The sequence below is a fragment of the Herpailurus yagouaroundi genome, unplaced genomic scaffold, assembly GCF_014898765.1.
Source record: "Herpailurus yagouaroundi ecotype Mexico unplaced genomic scaffold, PumYag 190, whole genome shotgun sequence".
In the NCBI taxonomy this organism is placed as follows: domain Eukaryota; kingdom Metazoa; phylum Chordata; class Mammalia; order Carnivora; family Felidae; genus Herpailurus; species Herpailurus yagouaroundi.
In genome coordinates, this window is record NW_024412421.1 from 25,001,183 (window position 1) to 25,023,959 (window position 22,777).

Sequence of the window (22,777 nt, forward strand, 5' to 3'; positions counted from 1 at the left end):
AAAAAAAAAAGTCTAAATCTGTTAGACTATATATTATCAAAGTTACTCTATCTACAGATGCTCCTATGATGTAGCTGACCAACTACGGGGTAACTGCATCTGACTGCTCAGCCACCAGATGGGAAAGCTATGTGTTGGTATCCCAGATATCCAGCTGCTTTCCAGTACATTTGTTGGTCAATACACAAAGAGGTCAATCATTTGTACTGTAGTTTTGTCAAACTGGCCAGTTCAAATGAAAATTCTTGTCTAGAAGGCAGTACAGCTTTACTGTAACATGGACAAAGATATGTTGAGCGCATACAGCCTTCACACTGATCTCTCACTGAAATAAATTAACTTACCTATTTCAAATGCACCATCTTGTTATTTAAAGCCTTGACAAGGAAGCACATATACTACTTCTTCACAACTTAATATTTTGCTCTATTGGCTATATCTTATGTTTATTACTATATGCATTTAAAAACAGTACTCAGAGAAGAGATCCATTTGCCTCACCAGACTAGTAAGGATATACATGGCACAAAATACCCATAGCTCTGCTGTAGATACCTGAACTGTCTATAAATTTTATCGTATCTACAAACTATTTACACTATTATTTCCTCAAATTACAATGAAACGGGAAAAAAAATCACTCATAATTTAATTAGGATTTCATTTATTATCTATTGCCTCAGGGCTAATCCTTTCTCAAAAAGAAAGAACAAAAGCAGTTAATTTCAGAATAGTTAATTTTACCAGGAATAGTGACTGAACAGACTTGTTTCTGCAGCATACAACGAGCAAACCTCTATTAGAAGTGTGATCAACCCGACAAGGTAGGGTGGCGCCTAATGTTCACTCAAACCCCAGCAATCCAGGACACAAATGCATAACAAAATTCCTGCTACAACAGTGCACCATCAGCAGGGGACAGAGTCCCCATCCTAGGCCACCTTGGGTTCCTCCTTTGAGGGTGTATTTTAAGAAGTTCTGTTACTGACTGATCCTAATGTCTCTAGAGATTTTTAAGAAGAAATTGAGTGTTAAAATAAGAGACAGGGGTGCCTGGGTGGCTCAGTCAGTTAAGTGTCCAACTCTTGGTTCCGGCTCAGGTCATGATCTTGTGGTTCGTGGGATTGAGCCCCGCCATCAGGCTCTGCACTGGCAGTGTAGAGCCTGCTTACAATTCTCTCTCTTTCCCTCTCTCTCTCTGCCCCTCCCCTGCTCAGGCTCTCTCTCTCTCAAAATAAATAAACTTACAAAAAAAAAAAATAATAAGATAAGAGTTATTCATAGACTATTAAGTGACAAAAAGTCAATTTCAGAACACTGAAGTATATAAGCCTATTAGGATTAAAAAAACATAACCCAAACAAATACATGCACATGCACTGATACGGGGAAAATGCCTGGAAGCAATCCTAAGAAGTTGTTACCAGCAGCATCCTCAGTGGATAGAAAGTTGAAAATAAGATTAGGGGTAGGAATTTTACCATTCACCTTTTGTATAGCTTGGATTTTTAGATTGAACATGAGTTATATATTTAAAATTAAAAGCCTAAGGATTTATGTAATGGATTTTAGTTCCCCAATATCCACCTTTAAATGGTTCAACCTTACACTCTTGTGATTTCTCAGACATGCTGCCGTGCCTCAATCTTAGACCAGGTCTTAATTTAACTGGAGTTAAAACTTTAAACTCATTTAGGGGTGCCTGCGGTGGCTCAGTCGGTTAAGCATCTAACTCTTGGTTTCTGTTCAGGTCATGATTCTGGTTCATAGTTCTGAGTTCCAGCCATGCGTCAAGCTCCACACTGATGGTGCAGACCTTACTTAGGACTGTCTCCCTCTCTGCCCCTGCCCCACTTGTGCTCTCAAAATAAATAAAAAACTTAATTAAAAAAAAAAAAAAAAACATGGGGCGCCTGGGTGGCTAAGTTGGTTAAGCGTCTGACTTCGGCTCAGGTCATCATCTCATGGTCCATGAGTTCAAGCCCCACGCCAGGTTCTGTGCTGACAGCACAGAGCCTGGAGCCTGTTTCAGATTCTGTGTCTCCCTCTCTCTCTCTGACCCTCCCCATTCATGCTCTGTCTCTCTGTCTTTCAAAAATAAATAAATCTTAAAAATAAAATTTAAAAAAAAAAAAAAAAAAAACCTTAAACTCATTCATATTCAGAAACATCTGGCTGGCACTGCTCATTGTGGAAGAGACTGGAAAGACCCACACCTGGCAAAACAAAATGGGAGAGAGGCTGTCCAACTCATCGACCAGCACAAGGTTTTTAAGTGGTCTTGGCTGGAAGAAGAACGTGTCTCCTTCTTCCAGAGGCATGGCAGATGAAAACTCAGGCTCTTCATCATCATCTCCAAGATGTGCAATTTGATATAAGTAACTAGGGAGAAGAAAAGAAGACTTTAGTTAAACACTTTCTAAAGATAGTGTTTGCCATAAATATAATCCTCACAAAGGACTTTACAATTACCTATCAAAATTCTAACATGCACATCGAGTCAGCATCTGTTTGAGTGGGGTCTTCTTTCTTAGAAGAGAATGGGATAGGGGCACCTGGTGACTCAGGTTGTGATCTCGCTGTTCTTGAGTCTAAGCCCCACGTCAGACTCTATGCTGACAGCTCAGAGCCTGGAGCCTGCTTCAGAGACTCTGTCTCCCTCTCTCTCTGCCCCTCCCCAGCTCACGTTCCATCTCTCTCTCGAAAATAATCATTAAAAAAAAAAAAAAATTAAAGGGTGTCTGGGTGGCTCAGTCAGTTAAGCATCTGACTCTTGGTTTCATCTCAGGTCATGATTTCACAGTTCATAAGTTCAAGCCCCATATTAGGCTCGTGCTGACAGCATGGAACCTGCTTGGGATTCTCTCTCTCTTTCTCTCTGCCCTTCCCCTGCTCACTCTTTCGCTCTTTCTCAAAATAAATAAATAAATAAATAATTTTTTAACTAAAAAAAAAAAAGACTAGAACGGTATAAAGAAATAAAGACTGCTGAATTCAAGAAGTGCCTGGCTGACTCAGATGGTAGAGCATGCAACTCTTAATCTTAAAGCTGTGAGTTCAAGCCCCATGTTGGGTGTAAAACTTACTTAAAAAAAATATACCATCATATGCTGAGTGTGCACTTAGCTTTTGGGAAGAAACTCAATTTAAAAAAGAAACCAAACTATTGGTCATGTTTAATATACCAGGACCTTCAATACAGAGCACTTTATTTTTTTTTTTTAATTTTTTTTTTTCGTTTATTTATTTTTGGGACAGAGAGAGACAGAGCATGAACGGGGGAGGGGCAGAAAGAGAGGGAGACACAGAATCAGAAACAGGCTCCAGGCTCTGAGCCATCAGCCCAGAGCCTGACGCGGGGCTCGAACTCATGGACCGCGAGATCGTGACCTGGCTGAAGTCGGATGCTTAACTGACTGCGCCACCCAGGCGCCCCAATACAGAGCACTTTAAACAATATCAAGGGAGGGGCACCTGGGTGGCTCAGTCGATTAAGCGTCCGACTTCGGCTCAGAACCTCGCGGTTTGTGAGTTCGAGCCCCACATCGGGATCTGTGCTGACAGCTCAAGAGCCTGGAGCCCGCTTCGACTTCTGTGTCTCCCTCTCTCTATCTGCCCCTCCCCTGCTCATGCTGTCTCTCTCTCTCTCAAAAATAAACAAATGTTAAAAAAAAAAAAAGTATCAAGCGTAGCTTTTTAGAAGATAAAATGACTAAATCAGCATCTGAAATATATAAGGTACTCAAGAAATGTTCAAATAAACCTCAGCATTTAAACACTTTTGGTAAACACATCAGATTCTATACTAAATTTAAAAAAAAACCAAACAGGGTTATTATCCTTGAACAATCTACAAAAGCACTGAGAAGATAAACATATAAAAGTTAATATAAATTCCTTCCTCAAGCAAGATGTGTATACACAGATAATGAAAGCCACTTGTCAAAGATACCTTCAGTGCCTAGTAATTACCAGGTAACCAGAAGGATGGGCTCACTACCTCCATCACAGGAAAAGGCTGCTTTGGCCAAATCTTGGCAAAGCAGCTTCTGTAACTATGGTGTTGTGCTTTAGAGCAGGAACTCTGGAATCAGATCATCTGGGACTTAGGTATGTGATCAATTTCTTTCACAAATTCACAAATTTGACAAATTCTGTGACCCAGTTCCCCAAAGTATAAATGGGATAATGGCACGGTCTCACTGGAAAAGTTATGTACTGTATTAACATTTACAAAGTGCTTATTTAGAACACAGTAAATACTGTTTGATAAATAGGCTGCTTTATGATTAATACCCATAGCACATGTTTCTGATACCCCAAATCAGCATTTTTTTGAGTGTTGCAGACTTCAGCTCCAGCAGCAATGGATAATTTCTCACAAGCTCAAATGCATCTCACTCTAACAAGCATCTACTTGTACACTGCCATCTTTCCACTCTCTGCCCCAAGAGGTGACTGAATTTCAGACCCAAAGAGAAAAATGGTATTGCTGTTAACCTTCAGGTGAGCAATTCTCAGATGCATTCTGCTTGTCTGATGGGAGCAGGTCTTGATGGGAGCAAGTTACTACTGCCCACAACAGGAATCTCAGTAACACACTCTTATGTAGGCTTTTCCTCTTTCCCTCTCTCTCTCCACTGATCCCTTAACTCCTGTTTCCTGCAACTGCTCCCCAATAATCTACCTGCACCCATGTCTCTGTCTAAGGCTCTGCTTGCAGGAGAACTCAAACCAAGACATTAAGAAAAACAATTTAGAACAGTGCCTGATATATACAGACAAGTGCTGGATAAATTTTAACTACCATTCTTCAGAATAAAAAGAATGACTGTATTATTCCTAAATTTTTTTTTTTTTTTTAATATTTATTTTTGAGAGAGACAGAGAGAGAGCGAGCGGGGGAGGAACAGAGAGGGATACACAGAATCCAAAGCAGGATCCAGGCTCTGAGCTTTTGGCACAGAGGCGGACATGGGGGGCAGGGGGGGCAAATTCATGAGCCATGAGATCGTGACCTGAGCAAAAGTTGGGCTTAACCAGCTGAGCCATCCAGGAGCCTCCCTAAATCCAATTAATAGACAATCAGGATATATACCCTTAGCAAACACACTATCTGCATAAGGTAATGGGGCAAGAAAATAATACCTTCTGCATCCAACTATTATTTCCATCCAAAATCTTATCAAGACAAATTACTATCTAAGTTTTTAATGTTTGCCAATCTGCTAGGTGAGAAAAAGACTTCAAATATGATTGGCATCCCTTCAATTACAAATGAGTTTGAAATCTTCCTATATATTATACTTCTAGACCACACGTATTTTTTTTTACTGTAAAGGCATGTTCAAATCCTGTGCCCATTTTCTACTGATCGAACTCCTAGTCTTCTCAGGGATTTTCAAGAGCTTATGAACTGTCATGAAGAAAAAATAAATAAATAAATAAGTCTGTCATATACACTGTTGGTGGGAATGTAAACTGATGTCACCTTTGTGAGGACAATTTAGCATTATCAAAATTTCATCCCACACTTATGAATTTAAACTATGGTTGCATTCAGCTAACACACAAAGATACAACTACAATGTTCACTACAGCACTATTTATGATAGCAAAAGTACAAACCTAAATACCAATACGGGGCATGGCCTTAAAATATGCAGCCACTGGGGCGCCTGGGTGGCGCAGTCGGTTGAGCGTCCGACTTCAGCCAGGTCACGATCTCGCGGTCCGTGAGTTCGAGCCCCGCATCGGGCTCTGGGCTGATGGCTCAGAGCCTGGAGCCTGTTTCTGATTCTGTGTCTCCCTCTCTCTCTGCCCCTCCCCCGTTCATGCTCTGTCTCTCTCTGTCCCAAAAATAAATAAACGTTGAAAAAAAAAATATGCAGCCACTAAAAATGTTTTCCATGTACCAATTGCAATGTACGGACCTTGCTCAATCCTAGTGTATACGATTCAACTTTTAAAATATTGAGGCATGGGGGGCACCTGGGGTGGCTCACTTGGTTAAGTGTCTGACTCTTGATTCAGGCTCAGGTCATAATCTCACAGCTCGTGATTTCAAGCCCTGCTTCGGACTCTGTGCTAACAGTGCTGAGCCAGCTTAGGATTCTCTCTCTCTCTTTGTCTCTCTCTCTCTCTCTCTCTCTCTCTACCCCCCCTCCCCCCCGCACTCATGCTCCTTCTCTCTCAAAATAAATAAACATTAAAAAAATACTAAAAAATATTGAGACAATGGAGAAATTTAAATACTGACTAGCTATTCGATTATATCAAGGAATTACTATTATTCTGGAAAAGTAGGATTTAAGTGGATGAAAATACACCAAACAGGCTAAATATGAAAAGTGAGACAAGCGGTATAAACAAGGAAAGTGAGTTAATCAACAGCTGGAATAAAGTCCGTGAGTATAAGTAAGAAGCATGTCTAAGAAAGGAAGAACAGTCAGAGACAAGGCTGAAATGGCACAGAATCCTAGAATCCTAGATACACCTTCATTTTAATTACAAGCAAATATCATCAGGTAAGTGGTTTGCACTGATGCTGTGAGCAGATACTGGCAAACCCATGGTATCTTATCTTGTGTAAGTAATTTGGAGACTTAGATACTGACTGGCTTTAAATTCAAGGCTAGAGCTCAGACTTTATCCACTTGGCAATAAAAAGTCATCAAACATTATAACACAGGAATAAGGGAAAGGATTTCATCAGGGTTATGTCTTAGCTGCTTAATAAGATGACTGCAAAGGCTGAAGTTTTACAGGAAAGACAATAAAATGTAGTAAGTAAACTAGTGAACTAGTTTAGACTATAAACTACAAAAATTGAGATTTTACACTCAAGTTGCTACAACTGGTCCATTAGTCATTAACAGAAAACCGAGGCTGGGAAGGTCACTGATGTGGCTGAGCAGCTGTGGGTAATGATGAGCTTCAACTTTAGATTTGTACAAGTGAAGTACTGGCGGGACATGTTAAGTTAGTTCCATAAATATTGAGTGAAATGTCCAGCAAAAAGCTCAGAGAAGATCACTTCTGAAGCTATTTTTGCAGCTACCAACAGGTACTGCTTAAAGGAAGCAACTGAAGTGGGGAAAATAACCAAAAAAAAAATAATAAATAAAAATTAAAATTAAAAAAGAACATAAAGGAGGAAAAGGAAGGCAAAACTTTTGAAGAAAGTTTTGTAGAAAGCTCTGTGCCCTTGAAGCCACATCTCCCTCCTCCCAACTTTTATAGTAACCAGGATAAACTAGGGTAATAAAAAGATTACTCACTGATTTCCAAATTCTGATGCTACAAAAAGGAAGCCTGTTTTAAGCACACACATGGCAGCAGCAACAGGCACAGTATCAAAATACTTGAGCCGAATCTCAGTAACCTGGAATGGAAAAAAAAGAGATTCTACTGTGTAGGCAAGTGAAGCTAGGCCACAGAAGGTAGCCCAGTATTGTAAGATAGCATAAGCAGAGTAGCAAGTAAAATATCATACTTAGTATCTAAACCAGGGGTTAGCAAACTAAGCCCAGGACCAGCCATGCCTATTTACACACTTCCTATGAATGCTTCTGTGCCACAATGGCAGGGTTGAGTTGTTGAGACAGAGACTACGTGGCCCATATAAGCTGATGATGTTTACTACTGGGCCTCTACAACAAAATATGCCAATTCCTGAGCTAAACATATATAAAAAACTGCACAGCTGTTCACAGAACTCTGCCATAGGATAAAAACAGTAACAGTTCATGTGTATTACCAATTTTCAGGAGACAGGGAGAGCGTTCTCATTACTCACTAGAAGTGGCATTACTTGATCTCATATTATTTGAGATTACGAGACCAGGTATCTGTTAACTAGAGGAGAAAACCTACATTCATATACCCAATCCAAATTTAAAAAGCTTTGATACCTTACACAACCACTTTTTAAGTCATTCTGTTTCCATTTTATTAACGTGTAAAGTATTATTTGTCCTATCTCAAAGTAGTATTAAAGAACAAATGGTACATAAAAACTGTATAAACCTTAAATGTACACAGAAATATCAGTTTTTCAGGGGCACCTGCCTGGCTCAGTCAGTTAAGTATCTGACTCTTCGACTGTTAAAAACTGAGAACAAACTGAGGGTTGATGGGGGGTGGGAGGGAGGGGAGGGTGGGTGATGGGTATTGAGGAGGGCACCTTTTGGGATGAGCACTGGGTGTTGTATGGAAACCAATTTGACGATAAATTTCATATATTAAAAAAAAAAAAAAAGTATCTGACTCTTCATTTTGACTCAGGTGGTAATGTCAGTTTGTGGGTTCAAGCCCTGCATCAGGCTCTGCGCTGGCAGAGGCTGCTTAGGATTCTCTCTCTCCCTCTCTACCCCTTCCCCTCTATAAAAATAAATAAACCTAAAAAAATTTTTCTTTAAATATCACCTTTTGAAATAAGGTTATTTAAATATATTAAAATTAGTGTAGCAAGGGGCACCTAGATGGTTCAATTGGTTAAGCGTCCAACTTCAGCTCAGGTCATGATCTCACGGTTCAGGGGTTCGAGTCCTGTGTTGGGCTCTGTGCTGACAGCTCAGGGCCTGGAGCCTATTTGAGATTCTGTGTCTCCCTCCCTCTCTCTCGCTCTCTCCCTCTGCCCTCCCCCACTCACACTGTTGCACACATGCTCTCATGCGGTCTCAAAAATTAAACATTAAAAGGGGTGCTTGGGTGGTGGCTCAGTCAGTTAAGCCTCCGACTTCAGCTCAGGTCATGATCTCGCGGTTTGTGGGTTCCAGCCCCACACTGGGCTCTGTGCTAACAGCTCAGAGCCTGGAGCCTGCTTCAGATTCCATGTCTATTTGTCTCTCTGCCCCCCCCCCCCCACTTGTGTGCTCTGTCTCTCAAAAATAAATGTTAAAAAAATAAAAATAAAAAATAAACATTAAAAAAAATTTTTTTAGGGGCGCCTGGGTGGCGCAGTCGGTTAAGCGTCCGACTTCAGCCAGGTCACGATCTCGCAGTCTGTGAGTTCGAGCCCCGCGTCGGGCTCTGGGCTGATGGCTCAGAGCCTGGAGCCTGTTTCCCATTCTGTGTCTCCCTCTCTCTCTGCCCTTCCCCCGTTCATGCTCTGTCTCTCTCTGTCCCAAAAAATAAATAAACGTTGAAAAAAAAAAAAAATTTTTTTAAAAAAAAATTTTTTTTTAAATAAACTAAACCTAGCAAAAGGATTTTTTCATTTTTTCCTTCTCCCTCCATGATCTGCTTACCATATCTTCATCTGTCTCCAAAGTGATCTTGAAGATATCTCCCTGCTCAGTTTGGGCCAAAAAGAAGAACATCGATTTGGTCTTATGGGTGGCAGAGCAGACAAAAATCATTCCTCTTTCAGGGTCATCCAGGTCATTCTAGCAAAGTCAAACACAGAACCAACAACTTAGAAATGAGTACTTCTTATATAGGGAATTTAGCACCTTACCATAATACAGGCCACTCAACGTCTACAGGTACCTGGAGCCTCTCTACACAAGCTTTGACCCAGAACAGCCTGCCAGCCAAAAAGTAAAACACAATAGCTAAAAATTCTTATCTACTATAAATATATGACAAAGCCTCTGTACAAAAAAGCAGCCACAATTTCACTCTACATCCTGAATAAATGAGCAACATCAAGAACTTTCTCCAGAGAAAAATGTCAGAAAAAAGACATGAAATTTAAAGAGTCATCATTTTAGGCTATGAAGAAATCTCCTACATGTCCACTCAGCACTATTCTACACCAACTTCCTAAGGCAGCTCCTTGACTATGATTTTAGATTTTTTTTTTCATGTTTCCAACATTTTCTATTTCCCTCACTGAGTCGGCTGTTCAAGGGCAAAACATGTTTTATACTTCTTTGCAGTCCCAAACCCAAGTACAGTGCCTAGCAGTTAAGTGCTCAACAAATGTCTCATCAACCAAATCAAATTACTCACCACCCCTTACCAATAATTTATCTTGATAGATTTCTTCTCAGATTTTCTAAGATTTATGGACTCCTACTCAGGTATCATATATCAGATCAACTAAGACCTACAAGGCTTAATCCCAGGTCCTATAAATTAATGTCAAAAAGTTATATGCTAATTTGGATATAAATTTTAAAAATGTTAATTTTAAAAATATATCAGGGGCGCCTGGGTGGCTCAGTCGGTTAAGCGTCCGACTTCGGCTCAGGTCAGGATCTCACGGTCTGTGAGTTCGAGCCCCACGTCGGGCTCTGGGCTGATGGCTCAGAGCCTGGAGCCTGCTTCCGATTCTGTGTCTCCCTCTCTCTCTGCCCCTCCCCCGTTCATGCTCTGTCTCTGTCTCAAAAATAAATTAAAAAAAAGTTAAAAAAAAAATCAAAAAGATATAGGGGCGCCTGGGTGGCGCACTCGGTTAAGCATCCGACTTCAGCCAGGTCACGATCTCGCGGTCCGTGAGTTCGAGCCCCGCGTCAGGCTCTGGGCTGATGGCTCAGAGCCTGGAGCCTGTTTCCGATTCTGTGTCTCCCTCTCTCTCTGACCCTCCCCCGTTCATGCTCTGTCTCTCTCTGTCCCAAAAATAAATAAACGTTGAAAAAAAAAAAAAGATATAAAACCAAGGGTGAAAGAAGAGCTTGAGAAAGCAAAGATCAAACAAAATTAGCTGAAGCTGGATACACAGAAGTTCATTACACTTTACTTGTGCATATACTTAGTAATTAATAATTTCCACAGTAAACTACTGAGATTAAAATCAGTAAAACACCATTTTCAGGATGCCTGGGTGGCCCGGTTGGTTAAGTGTCCAACTCCTTTTTCTTTTTTTAGAGAAAGCAAAAGAGCGAGCAGGGGAGAGGTCACGAGGGAGAGAGTGAATGAGAGAAAAAAGAGAATCCCAAGCAGGCTCCACAATCCACTCCGCTTGGGGCGCCTGGGTGGATCAGTCAGTTGAGCATCAGACTCTTGATTTCAAGTCAGGTCATGATCCCAGGGTCTTGGGAGCCCTGCATCAGGCTCCGTGCTGAGCATGAAGCCTGCTTGGGATTCTCTCTCTCTGCCCCTCCCCTGCTCACTCTCTCTCTCAAAATAAACATTTTAATAAATAAATAAAATTAATAAAACACCATTTTCAACCACCAATGTAGTAACTGACCTGAGAGGAAAAGCATTGTGTGAAAAGATGCTGGGGAAAAGAATATTTACAGTCTCAAAATTCACCAGCAGATTCCACACCAACTACAAAAAGGAAAAGGTACCTTCACAATTAAGAAGCCCAGATGGACACTACCTTAAAGTGATCAATTTAACATCACCAAGGAGTCAAACTAACATTATGTGCCCCTAATGCGATATAGTGGGAAATGTGTCACTGCTTATGTAATAATTCTATCAAAAATATTAACAAGGATCTAACCATACAGAAAAAAATGAGACAAACTTCAAGAAAATTAGCCTAGACTCTTAAAAAAATGTCAATATAATAAAAGATTAAAAGCAAACAAAGGTGAGGCAAAATAACCTAAAAGACAGTAAAGGTAGATACAAGGGAACTTTTGTGGACAATGAGAGAAATAGGCATATGAACTCTACATAACTGTATTACACAAAATAGTAATTCTTGAGCATGACCTTGGTAGTGTGGTTATGTGGCAAAATTTGTTTTTAGGAACTACATCTTAGGAGATTCTTAAAGTGTCACGACGACTGCAACTTATTAAATTGTTAGTTTTAAGAAGTATGTAGTAGCTGTATCATACGAGAGAAAAGCTAAATATAGTATAATTTTAAATTGGGGAATCTTTTTCCTCTACATAAAAAGCAGAGATTCACTGTTCTATTCTTTGAAATTTCCTCTGTTGGAACGCAAGGAAAAAAGACAAGCAATGGAAAACAATCTATCTCCGATAAATATGTCTGGCGTCTTCAAACCAGAAATTTGCAAGAATTTCAAACTGATAACATCCAGACTGTTCTGAAATAGAAACTGTGTTTTTTATGTTTTTAATTTTTTTTTAATGTTTATTTATTTTTGAAGAGAGACAGAGAGCAAGAGATGGGGAGAGAGAGAAGGGGACAGAGGATCCAAAGCAGGCTCTGCACTGACAGCATAGAGCCCGATGTGGGGCCTGAATTCACGAACTGTGAAATCATGACCTGAGCCAAAGGCAGACGCTCAACCAACTGACCCACCCAGGCGCCCCTAGAAACTGTGTTTTTAATTCCTTTTCTCAAAGAATTTGTTTTGCTTTTACTAAAATACTTTACCAGCTTTATTAAAAATAAGATTTACAGGGGCACCTGAGTGCCTCAGTCAGTTGAGCGTCCAACTTCGGCTCAAGTTATGATTTCACAGTTTGTGGATTCCAGCCCCGTATTGGGCTCTGTGCTGACAGCTCAGAGCCTGGAGTCTGCTTCAGATTCTGGGTCTCCCTCCCTCTCTGCCCTACCCTGCTAGCGCTGTCCCTCTCCGTCTCTCTCAAAAACAGACACTGGGGGGGGAAAAAAGGATTTACAGAGAAACTAAAACTTGATTAACACATAAACTAAAAGATTATAATATAATTATAAAAAATAAATTCATTTCACAAACACAAATATCTTATCCTATGGCAAAAATTTTTACCCGTCTCCTGGGAATTGGACAGCGGATATCTGGTTGGTCACCAAAGTTCTTATAGGTGATATAGTTTTCAGAGCAGATCAGCACTCCACTTGGACCATCTGACCCTCCGGGAACTATCAGAAGAAAACAGAACTTAGGAATGATTTAACATAACCACAAATTATAATTTCGTTTTCAATTCCTTCTCTCCTTCAGCACATCTCGGATGAAGGTACAAGTAGCTGAGACTGAGAAACATTCAATGGTTTGTTTTCCCTGATACTAGCCTAAGACAAGGATGGAGCACAGTTTCGACAATCTCAGCCTGTCCAGGTATCAGATAATGCATCTAAAATTTTTTGCTTGGAGCCCAAAACTCAGTTCTCATCTTCAGACCTATAATCCAACTGTATACTCTTACATGGATATTCCACAACAGCTTAAAAATGCATCGTATTCATAAACAAACTCGCATTCCTTCCCAAATCTGTTCCACCTCCTGGGTTCTCCAACTCAAGAGAATACCACTATTGACCAATAGAACCAGAAACCTGGACATCACCCTTCCATTTTCTCCCAACCACAGCTCTATTGATTCTACCTCCTTAGCAGTGTTCATGCTGCTCATGCTGTCGATCTCTCGGGTTAGTGAAACAGCTTCCTAATGTAGCTTACGGTCTTATCCTCCATTTGATTAGCCAAAACATAAGCAAGTTATCTTTCCAAAATGCTCACCTTTAACAGGTTTTATTCCCCGGCTTTAAATCCTTCAGTAGCACAAAAATAAATAAAATAAGGGGCACGTGATTGGCTCAGTCAGTTGAGCGTCCAACTTTGGCTCAGGTCGTGATCTCACAGTTCGTGAGTTTGAGCCCCTCATCGGGCTTGCTGCTGTCAGCCTGTCAGCACAGAGCCTGCTTTGGATCCTCTGTCCCTCCCCCCACTCACTCTCTTTCTTAAAAAAATAAAACATTAAAAAATAAACAAATAAACAAAAATAAAATAAAATCCTTAGTAGGTACCTCCCCACCACTAACTACCTCTACCTCTAATCACAATGAGCTTCCAGTTTTTTGAATGAACCATGTTCTTTGCTGCACGTGGGCCTTTGTGCATCTTGTCCACATCAGAAACTCCTTCCTCATACCTAGCTAACTCCTAACTAATCCTCAGGTCTCAGCACAGAGGGCACTTCTCTAGGAAGATTTCTCTAACACACTCCTTTTCTTTCCTTGGTTTAGAGACCTCTCTCTGCTCAACCCTGTCTTGGCATTTGGCAAATACTCGGGCAATTTTTTTGTTAGTTACACATATTCACTAAACTCGATTTTGCATAAAGGAGACAACGCATCTAATTTTTCACCACTGCAGTCCCAGGTCCCAGTAGACAGACTACGCACATATTGATTGTAGAGACTCAATAAAACATTGTTGAACAAATCAAACCCTTGTCAAAAAAACATGGTAATGTTACAGCACGTAATGAGATGCATAATCTATTTTCCAAGGTTCTTCTGTTTAACATATACTCTCTAAGATTTAATGCTCAAAGACAAGTGCTATGTTGTATTATTCTCCAAAATCCTCCCCCAACAACAGACATATATCACATTAGACATCAAGCCAAGTGCAAATGACTCAAAACATAAAGGAGTGGGATGACGATCTTTCCCAAGCCTACTGAAACTTAGCTGACCACAAAAATAGTCGTTTCCTTTAGTCTTTTAATATAATGAATTAAAGGTACACTGATGTTTTCTTTTTTTTTTTTTAAGATTTTATTTTTAAGTAATGTCTACACCCAACATGGGACTGAAACTTACAACTCTCGAGATCAAGAGCTCCACTGACAGAGCCAGCCAGGCACCCCTGATACTGATTTTCTAATAGAGTATCTCTGAACTCCTACAAAAATCTTACTTAGCTATGATGCATTTAAAACACATACTTCAATTTACTACAATCTTAGGTTTGGCATTTATAACTAGCATATAGTTTTTTTTGTTATTGTCCTTCCCAAGTTTTGGTATTTGTTATATTTAGGCTCATAGAGTGATACAAATGTTTCTTTTTTTCCTAATCGCTGGAGAAATTTAAGGTCTCTGAAAATTCTGGACCTTAAATCTTTTGGGGAAGATCTTTGACAACTGCTCCAATTTCTTTAATGGATGGTCTATTCAAGTGTCTTAATTTCTTCTTGGGTCAATTTGGTAACTGTTTTCAAAAATATTCCTGTTTCACCTAAGTTTTCAAATTCATGCACATACATACAATTTTAACTTGTTGGATTCGTCCATTTGTCTTTTCAAAGAATTAGGTTTTAATTTTCTTAATGAGCGAAAGACTACCTACAGCAAAAATATCAGCACACCTAACAGTAGTCGATATTCCAGGCTGAGGGCTGTCTCATCCTTTCTTCCTTACCCCCATTAGAAGAGTCAACCACTCTGAACTTTTAACCTCGCCAAAACAGAGACAAGGCACTTAGACTTATTACAAATGAATTACAGTTTCCAAACCCTTACATTAAGTAAATTCCCCTAAGTTTGTACATAAAATGTGCTAAGCAAAAAGGTACAGAGAAGCTCGGAGACAAAAATACCTGTAATAAGAAAGTTGCCATGTTCCTCCAAAGGTTCACTGTATTTTCGGACCACATGATTTAAACCAAGGTCTAACTCATAGAAAGTAAGCGTCTGCTGGGTATTAGCTGCTGCTTCCCCTGTGGGATCATTGTCTGCTTCCTATAGAGAAGTACATGAGCACAAACATGGCATCAGGATTCCTGCATCTACAAATGGGGAAGCAGAGGTCCACAACAGTTTACCAACGTTCACACTACTAGGTTAATGGCAGAGCTTACACAGGAACCTGGGTCTCCTGTGTAAGGGTTCTCCCTACTGCCTTCCATTCAAGGCAAAGAATGGTACGCCCCACCTGTCACTACCTCCCTGCAAAAAACATCCCACATACAGTTTCACTTCCTTTTTTAGACAACTCTTTCCAATAAATACCATTTTTATAGGGATACTATTCAAATCAGGGTAAGGTATTATTATATAGTTAGGTGAGCTATGAAACATTTCAAAGAATCTTAGTAAGACATTTGGAAAACAGAAAATATCTGTTAGCAGAATTATAAAACATGCACAATGAAGAAACCAATCAGGAAAGCACTGAGGTGAGTGAAGAAACCCAAAGCAGGGTGGTAGGAGGGAGGAAAGGAGGGAGAGAAGGAGAGGAAGGATTCAAAGTCCCCATTACCTCATAATCCATTTCCAGACAAGCAAACATTGGATTTTCAAATCCTACATCTACTCCAACCACATGATATACTAAAGTGTTCGCTTTGTGGGCTTCCAAGGGAGATGAAATGGTAAGCCGGGCTGCAGCATCTCTGTTCAAGATATATACCAATTTCTGTTTTTCAATGGCACCTGTAGATAAAGGAGACAAAACAAATAAAATTTCCAGAAAATGAAGAGGGGCTTACACAACAGCCAGACTCACATCACAATTATTCCTTTAAAATCATTAGTAGCCAGCACTAACTCTAACATAACTATGTAAGTTATATAACATAACTCTAACATAAGTATATTTAGCGTAAGATTTTGCTACCACAGTAAAATAAATAACAGCATTTTATACCCCCTCCTTACTAATACAGACCTTAATATCCACTAACTCTTCAAAACTTTTTAGCATGCCCGAGATTTAACGATACTGGGAAACTAAAACTTCATAAAAATTGCTGGCTTTATTCTCTGAGTTAGATCTAAAGTATTGTAACTTGTCAGGGGGGGTTGCCCTCTGGAGGCCTGATCAGATACACATAATTTTCTTCAAGATATTTATCAGAGAAGAGACATGAATGTGAATCATCACTTCAGGCTGATGAAAGCAACCATATTCACTCCTAATAATGTAAAATCATTTAGTTTCATCATAGGTTTTTGGCTACACACAAACAAATGGAAAAAACACCTAATCCAGCCAGACAGGAAATAGAAAAGGTATGTTAAGACTTTTCCCATTCTTTTAAAAGCAAAAGCAACTTTAAACCATGGTATTAACTGAAATACGATCCAAACTTTACCCAGGTAAGGAATTTATTGGCATAATGCCAAGAGCACAGCATTGTTATCCTAAACTGAGCATCTGTAAGAATCAGAGATGCGCTCAAAAGAGCAAGTCACTCACTAATCATAACAGCTCGCCCCTTGGGATCCACAGCTAAGAACTGGCCAGGAACAATGCGGCGGCATCCACTCTTGCCAAAGGTTTCTTGGTGAATTTTCTCAAACATATTCTTAGATGGCTGATATTCCAGGATAACAATCCGACCTGAGTCACTGCCAACCACAATGTAGTCTTTGGTGCCACCCGTCAGCCTAAAGGCCATGAGTGACCGTATAACACCAAATACTTCCACAGTTAGTAGAGTGTGTACTTTGCCAGTGTTGGGGTCGGGACGAAGCAGCTCCAGTATCTTCCCACGGGAAACAACAATTTCCTGTTGTTTGGTTCCTAGATCACCAAAACAATAAAGATCACAATCAGAACTAGTCCAAAAAGTACCTGGATGGATCAAAATGCCACTCAAGACAAAAAATTGAGTAAGTTGGGGGCTTGGTATTTTAAGTTTTCTTATTCAATTTCATTTCTAGAATTGGTATGATTTAACAAAAGCAGTTTCAAAGAAAAAAAATTTTTTTTCCAAAGAGAGCTCATACAAGTTGAGGACAGGGGCAGAGGGAGAATCCTGAGCAGGCTCCATGCTTGTCACATAGCCCAATGAGGGCCTCAATCACACGACCTTGGGGTCATGACCCAAGCCAAAATCAAGAGTCAGACACTTAACCAACTGGTCCATCCAGACCTCAAAGAACTTTTAAAACTGCTAATATATACCATTTATTTCTAAACTCACCCCTAGAAAACTCCCTTGCTTTCATAACCATAATCAACATCTCCAAACACCAATTTGCACCCATCTCTCCCTGCCTACTACATAATTCTATTGGGATATATTGTCATCAACTTTTAACTGAACGTTTAAAATAACTAAATTCCTGGGGCGTCTGGATAGCTTAGCGGGTTAAGCATCCGACTCTTGATTTCAGCTCAGGTCGTTATCTCACTGTCCTTGTGTCCTTGTGTCAGGTTCTGATAGCACAGAGGCTGCTTGGGATTTTCTCTCTCCCTCTCTCTGCCCGTCCTCACCCTGCAACTCAAGTACACTCTCTCAAAGTAAATAAATAAACAAAATAGAAAATAAATAAATTCTTTCTTCCCAAACCTCCTGTCTGGTCCCAACTAACCTGTTATCAATATTACTGTAATTTTCTGTGCCACCCAGGCTAGAAACTCATATCCTTCTCTTTATATCTGTCCCTGCTGCCCTCGTACAGGTCTTCACTATCTAACGCCTAAATGCCTTCCTTTCCATCCCGTTTGCTCCATTCTCATTTGCTCAAGGACACCACTTATCAGGCCACCTTACTTTCGAAAGGTCCCTTGGGGATAGGATAAGATCAAGTACTTCAAACTGTTTTAGAGATTATCAACATTATATAAACGATGTTGTCTAAGGATTTAAGAAAAAATTTTCTACAATATATTTCAGGAAAAAATTTTAAATTTAAAAAAGGAATTTGAGGGGTACCTGGATGGCTCAGTCAGTTAAGCGTCCAACTTCGGCTCAGGTCATGAGCTCATGTTTTCTGAGTTCAAGCCCCGTGTCAGGTTCTCCACTCTCAGTGCAGAGCCTACTTTGGATCCTCTGTCTCCCACTCTCTCTGCCCCTCCCCCAAAACTCCCCCCCCATCAAAAATAAACATTTGAAAAATAAACAAGGAATTTAAAACATGAAACCAGTTAATATTGAAAATGTTAAATTCATAAAGATAATAACTGGAAATCTTACCAGAGAAGTTGCCATGAATGGCAAAGCTGATGCCAGTGGCTCGCTGCAAGGTCAAGTTGTATAGAAACATGGTGGCAGCAACACTGAGACAGTCACAACTCCACAATCAGGCCTGTTATACCAAGTAAAACAAGCTAAGAGAACATAAAAGTAGAAAAATATCAGCTTGAAAACTTGTTTTAACAAACATTTCTGCAGAATGCAAACTGGTGCAGCCACTCTGGCAAACAGTATAGAGGTTCCTCAAAAAACTAAAAATAGAACTACCCTATGACCCAGCAACTGCACTACTAGGCATTTACCCAAGGGATACAGGTAAGCTGTTTCTAAGGGGCACACGCACCCCAGTGTTTATAGCCACACTATCAACAATAGCCAAAGTATGGAAAGAGCCCAAATGTCCACTGATCAATGAATGGATAAAGATCTGGCATATATATATATATATATATACACATACACACACAATGAAGTATTACTCGGCAATCAAAAAGAATGAGATCTTGCCATTTGCAACTACATGGGTAGAACTGGAGGGTACTATGCTAAGTGAAATTAGTCATTCAGAGAAAAGTCAAATATCCCATGACTTCACTCATATGAGGACTTTAAGAGACAAAACAGATGAACATAAGGGAAGGGCAACAAAAATAATATAAAAACAGGGAGGGGGACAAAACCTAAGAGACTCTTAAATATGGAGAACAAACTGAGGGTTGCTGGAAGCGGTTGTGGGAGGTGAGATGGGCTAAATGGTAAGGGACATTAAGGAATCTTCTCCTGAAATCATTGTTGCGCTATATGCTAAGTAACTTGGATGTAAATTTAAAAAATAAAATAAAAACAAAAATAAAAATGATAGGGGAGCCTGGGTGACTCAGTCGGTTAAGACCAGCTCAGGTCTAATCTCACAGTTTATGAGTTCGAGCCCCACACTGGGCACTGTGATAGCTTAGAGCCTGGAGCCTGCTTTGGATTCTGTGTCTCCTTCTCTCTCTCACCCTCTCCCGTTCACACTCTGTGTCTCTCTCTCAAAAATAAATGTTAAAAAAATTTTTTAATTAAAAAAATAAAAAAATAGTAATAATAAAACGCTAAATAAAAAAAATTTTCTATATAAGAACTTATGGATGAAGGTAGAACCCAGAGCGTAAGGCCTAGTGACAAACATATTTATAACTGGAGTGCATTCTACATTCCAGGCACTATGCTATAAACTTTTGTCTCTAATCTCACAAGAAATCTATAAATAACTCATTGTTACACTAATTACATAGCTGAGGAAATTGAGGTTAAGAAATTAAATCACCTGCCTGAGGTCACTAACAAGTGGGACTAACAAGCCACTAACAAAACGCTGGAATCGGTACCATTAATACAACACTATTTGCCTTTACAGTCACAGAAACTAAGCACCTCTACATTTATTTATTTTGCATAGGCTATACAAGCACTTGGATCAAAATTCTTAAAAAGCACAGCAAAAAGCTCCGTTCGGTACTCCCCCCTGGGAAAATCAGTTTTACTAACTTATGTATCATGTCCTTCCAGACATTTTCTGCATTTGTAAGTGAGAATAAAATACTATTATTTTCTCTTCTTTCTAACTAATGGTTGGGCACTATATATTGTACACTCACATTATCCTGCAACTTACTTTTTATTACTTTACCTTGGAGATAGCTGTAAACAAAAGGCTTTCTCATTTTTATTTTCCAGCTGTGGAGTATTCCACTGAATGGGTATATAAGGATCATTTAGACAATACCCTACTGATAAACATTCAAGTTCCCAATCTCTTGCTATTATGAACGTTGCTGCCAAGAAAATCCCTCCTCTATAGGTCATTTATACGTGTATGCATATATCTTTAATCTTTAATCTATCTTAATTTTTAATTAAGATTAATCCCTGTAAGTGAAACTGCAGTACTGAGAGAGTCATACATTTGAAATGTGGATAGATATTGCCAAATTACCTTTCAAAGAAACTCTACCGATCTACAGCCCCAGAAATCTGAGTCCCTATTTCCCCACAACCAGACCTTGGCTAGATAAAAATGGTAACTTAACTGTAGTCTCCATTTGCATCTCTTATCTAGCTCAATATTTGATGATTAGAATTTAAAATTTAAATCTATTCACCATCAAAAACTAAAACACTCAATTCCTGTTATTTCAGACCTCTCTAAAAGACTGTACAGTCACAAAAAAGGATTCTTTTCATTCAACAGGACTAAAGAGTGCAAAAGCAAACTGATGTACCTTTACCATAAAATTACCTAAAACTACAGCTATGCAGTTATTGCTAGAAAAGTTATTTTTTCAATTATTTACAGACAAAAAGCAAGAGATCTTGAAAAATCCAATGTAATCACTACGTAATTAACATAAAAATTTGATTTTGTGAAATGAGAAAAGAAAATTATGAGTAAGCGTCCTCATAAATAATAGTCACAGAAACGGTTTTTGCCCAACCCAGAAATGGTTGAGAGGAAAGGATCAAATCCTCCACTCTGGATATGGGTCCTGAGAGATGTAAATTTTCCTTCTTGAAACTAAGGAACATTTTTAATGTTCTTCTAGGATGGTAGTGAAGAAGGAAAGTGGAAAAAGAGAGTGGGGAAATGACCTACAAGAAGCAAAATAGTGAAAACGAACAGACACAGACATACACCCACATCCCCAGAAGGGCGTATATACACTGTAAAAGTTCCAGGGAAAGTTGTTCTCAGCTTAAAGTCTGAGGGAAAAGAAGCAAAGAATAGATTATAATTGTTCTCAATTGAAAAGCAGTAATGTGGTCAATTTCATATTTAAAAAAAAGAAACAAGAAAAAAAGTGAATGTGATTCTCAAACAAAAGTAAATTTATTCTCTTGCATCCTCTGTGGTTATAAAATTTCAAACGTCATTTCTGCATAAACTGCAGTTATCAACAAAATTTGTAATGAAACCCTATCATGTTGTCAACAAGATCCATGTTGCAGGATTGACTATACTAAATGTAAAGAAATGCTATTTAAAAAAGGGGGGGGGGGGCGTACAGGCCCCTTCCAAAAGCCCTGAAAAGTTCCCCAGCCAACTCTACATTCTAACTCCTTAAGAACTCAATTTAGTTTCCAGTTCCTTTATAACTGATGACATCCGTTAGTCTGTGAAGTTCATTTCCCCCAAACCTGGTTGGATTCAGGTTCCCCAATTATTCTTTCATCAGTAGCAGAAGTTGCATTGTGAAGGAAGTTCATTCTAAAACTACAACAACTATATACCAGGAACCACACTAACAGCCAAAATGTGGTAAGTTTTGTGATTTTCCCCACTTCTATCTCCTGTCTCTGACTACTAAAAGCTGAGCCTGTGATTGCTGCCCCCATTTCTTCTTGCGCCAAAGGTACATCACAGCATTGAAACTCGCAATGTCTTCAAAATAAATATTATTGTCCCCCACTTTATACATGATAAAACTGAAAATCAGTGGAGGAAACAGTTACCCCATTACCAAAACACAAATTCCAAATAGGGTCTTGGCTCCAAAAACTGTTCCCGTTATTTACGCTTTTAACACGCTGGGTCGTCCCACCTTACAGTTAGTGTGTCCTTTACGTCCGTCTTGCCCCAGCTCACACCTCCTCCAGGGGCAAAAAGCAGGACGAATTCTAGAAATCTTATTTTGACCCAGGCTTCGTTCCCCCCTTGTAAAAGGAAGTGGGAAACGACTCCTGAAAGCCATTTTCGTACGCAAGCGTTCCCCTCCACCTCCTCCTCGTCCTTTGCCGGGACCTTACGGGCCTAGGCTGCTTTAAAGACCTCTGCCAAACGTTCAGCTAACCCTCCTACATAGCCGTTCTCTGCCTCCCCAAGCCCGGGGAAGTCGGAAGGCTGCTTCTTTACCCTGCCTCAGGAAGGATGGCGTGGATATCCGACAGATGCTGAATTCCTTCAAGGCCTAGGCCACCGCCAACTTCAACCCGCCAGGCTCCGCCATTAGCTCTTAAAGCAGGGACCTAAAAGCGGGCCCGCGACGTAAAACAGTCCCCAACAGGCGCCTGAAGAATGTATAAGTAATTTTTTTTTTTTTTATGTTTCTGTCTTTCTTTGACTCCGCATTAAAAATTAGTTAAACATACCTTATGGCCGTTACTTTTCCCAGGAGACTATAAAAAATAGACCTTTTAAGGTGGACTTAAAAAACAAAACAAACCATAAATCTATCGGGCATTTCGTGGGCAGCCCAAAAGACCTGGCGCGCAAACGAGGA

The 22,777-nt window shown here is 39.7% G+C and overlaps 1 protein-coding gene and 2 non-coding genes across 5 annotated transcripts in view; all 3 read right to left on the minus strand.

The window, feature by feature from the left end:
* SF3B3 (splicing factor 3b subunit 3) overlaps positions 1–22,536 on the minus strand; it is a 49,363-nt gene extending 26,827 nt beyond the window's left edge. For 2 of the 3 annotated variants that reach the window (XM_040443073.1, XM_040443070.1), the window contains exons 1-9: positions 22,411–22,536; positions 18,519–18,652; positions 16,793–17,119; positions 15,854–16,026; positions 15,192–15,333; positions 12,611–12,723; positions 9,252–9,389; positions 7,281–7,384; positions 2,217–2,382 (exon numbers count right to left, since the gene is read on the minus strand). In XM_040443073.1, the coding sequence (XP_040299007.1) occupies positions 2,217–2,382; positions 7,281–7,384; positions 9,252–9,389; positions 12,611–12,723; positions 15,192–15,333; positions 15,854–16,026; positions 16,793–17,119; positions 18,519–18,588 (1,233 nt within the window). In that variant the 5' untranslated portion in view covers positions 18,589–18,652; positions 22,411–22,536. The remainder of the gene's footprint in view (positions 1–2,216; positions 2,383–7,280; positions 7,385–9,251; positions 9,390–12,610; positions 12,724–15,191; positions 15,334–15,853; positions 16,027–16,792; positions 17,120–18,518; positions 18,653–22,410) is intronic. The other variant, XM_040443072.1, reaches the window with a different exon arrangement.
* LOC121010086 (small nucleolar RNA SNORD111) lies at positions 9,629–9,720 on the minus strand. The gene has a single exon (XR_005781005.1). It is a non-coding gene; the product is annotated as a small nucleolar RNA SNORD111 (small nucleolar RNA).
* On the minus strand, positions 16,407–16,486 carry LOC121010085 (small nucleolar RNA SNORD111). The gene has a single exon (XR_005781004.1). It is a non-coding gene; the product is annotated as a small nucleolar RNA SNORD111 (small nucleolar RNA).
* Positions 22,537–22,777: the final 241 nt, after the last annotated feature.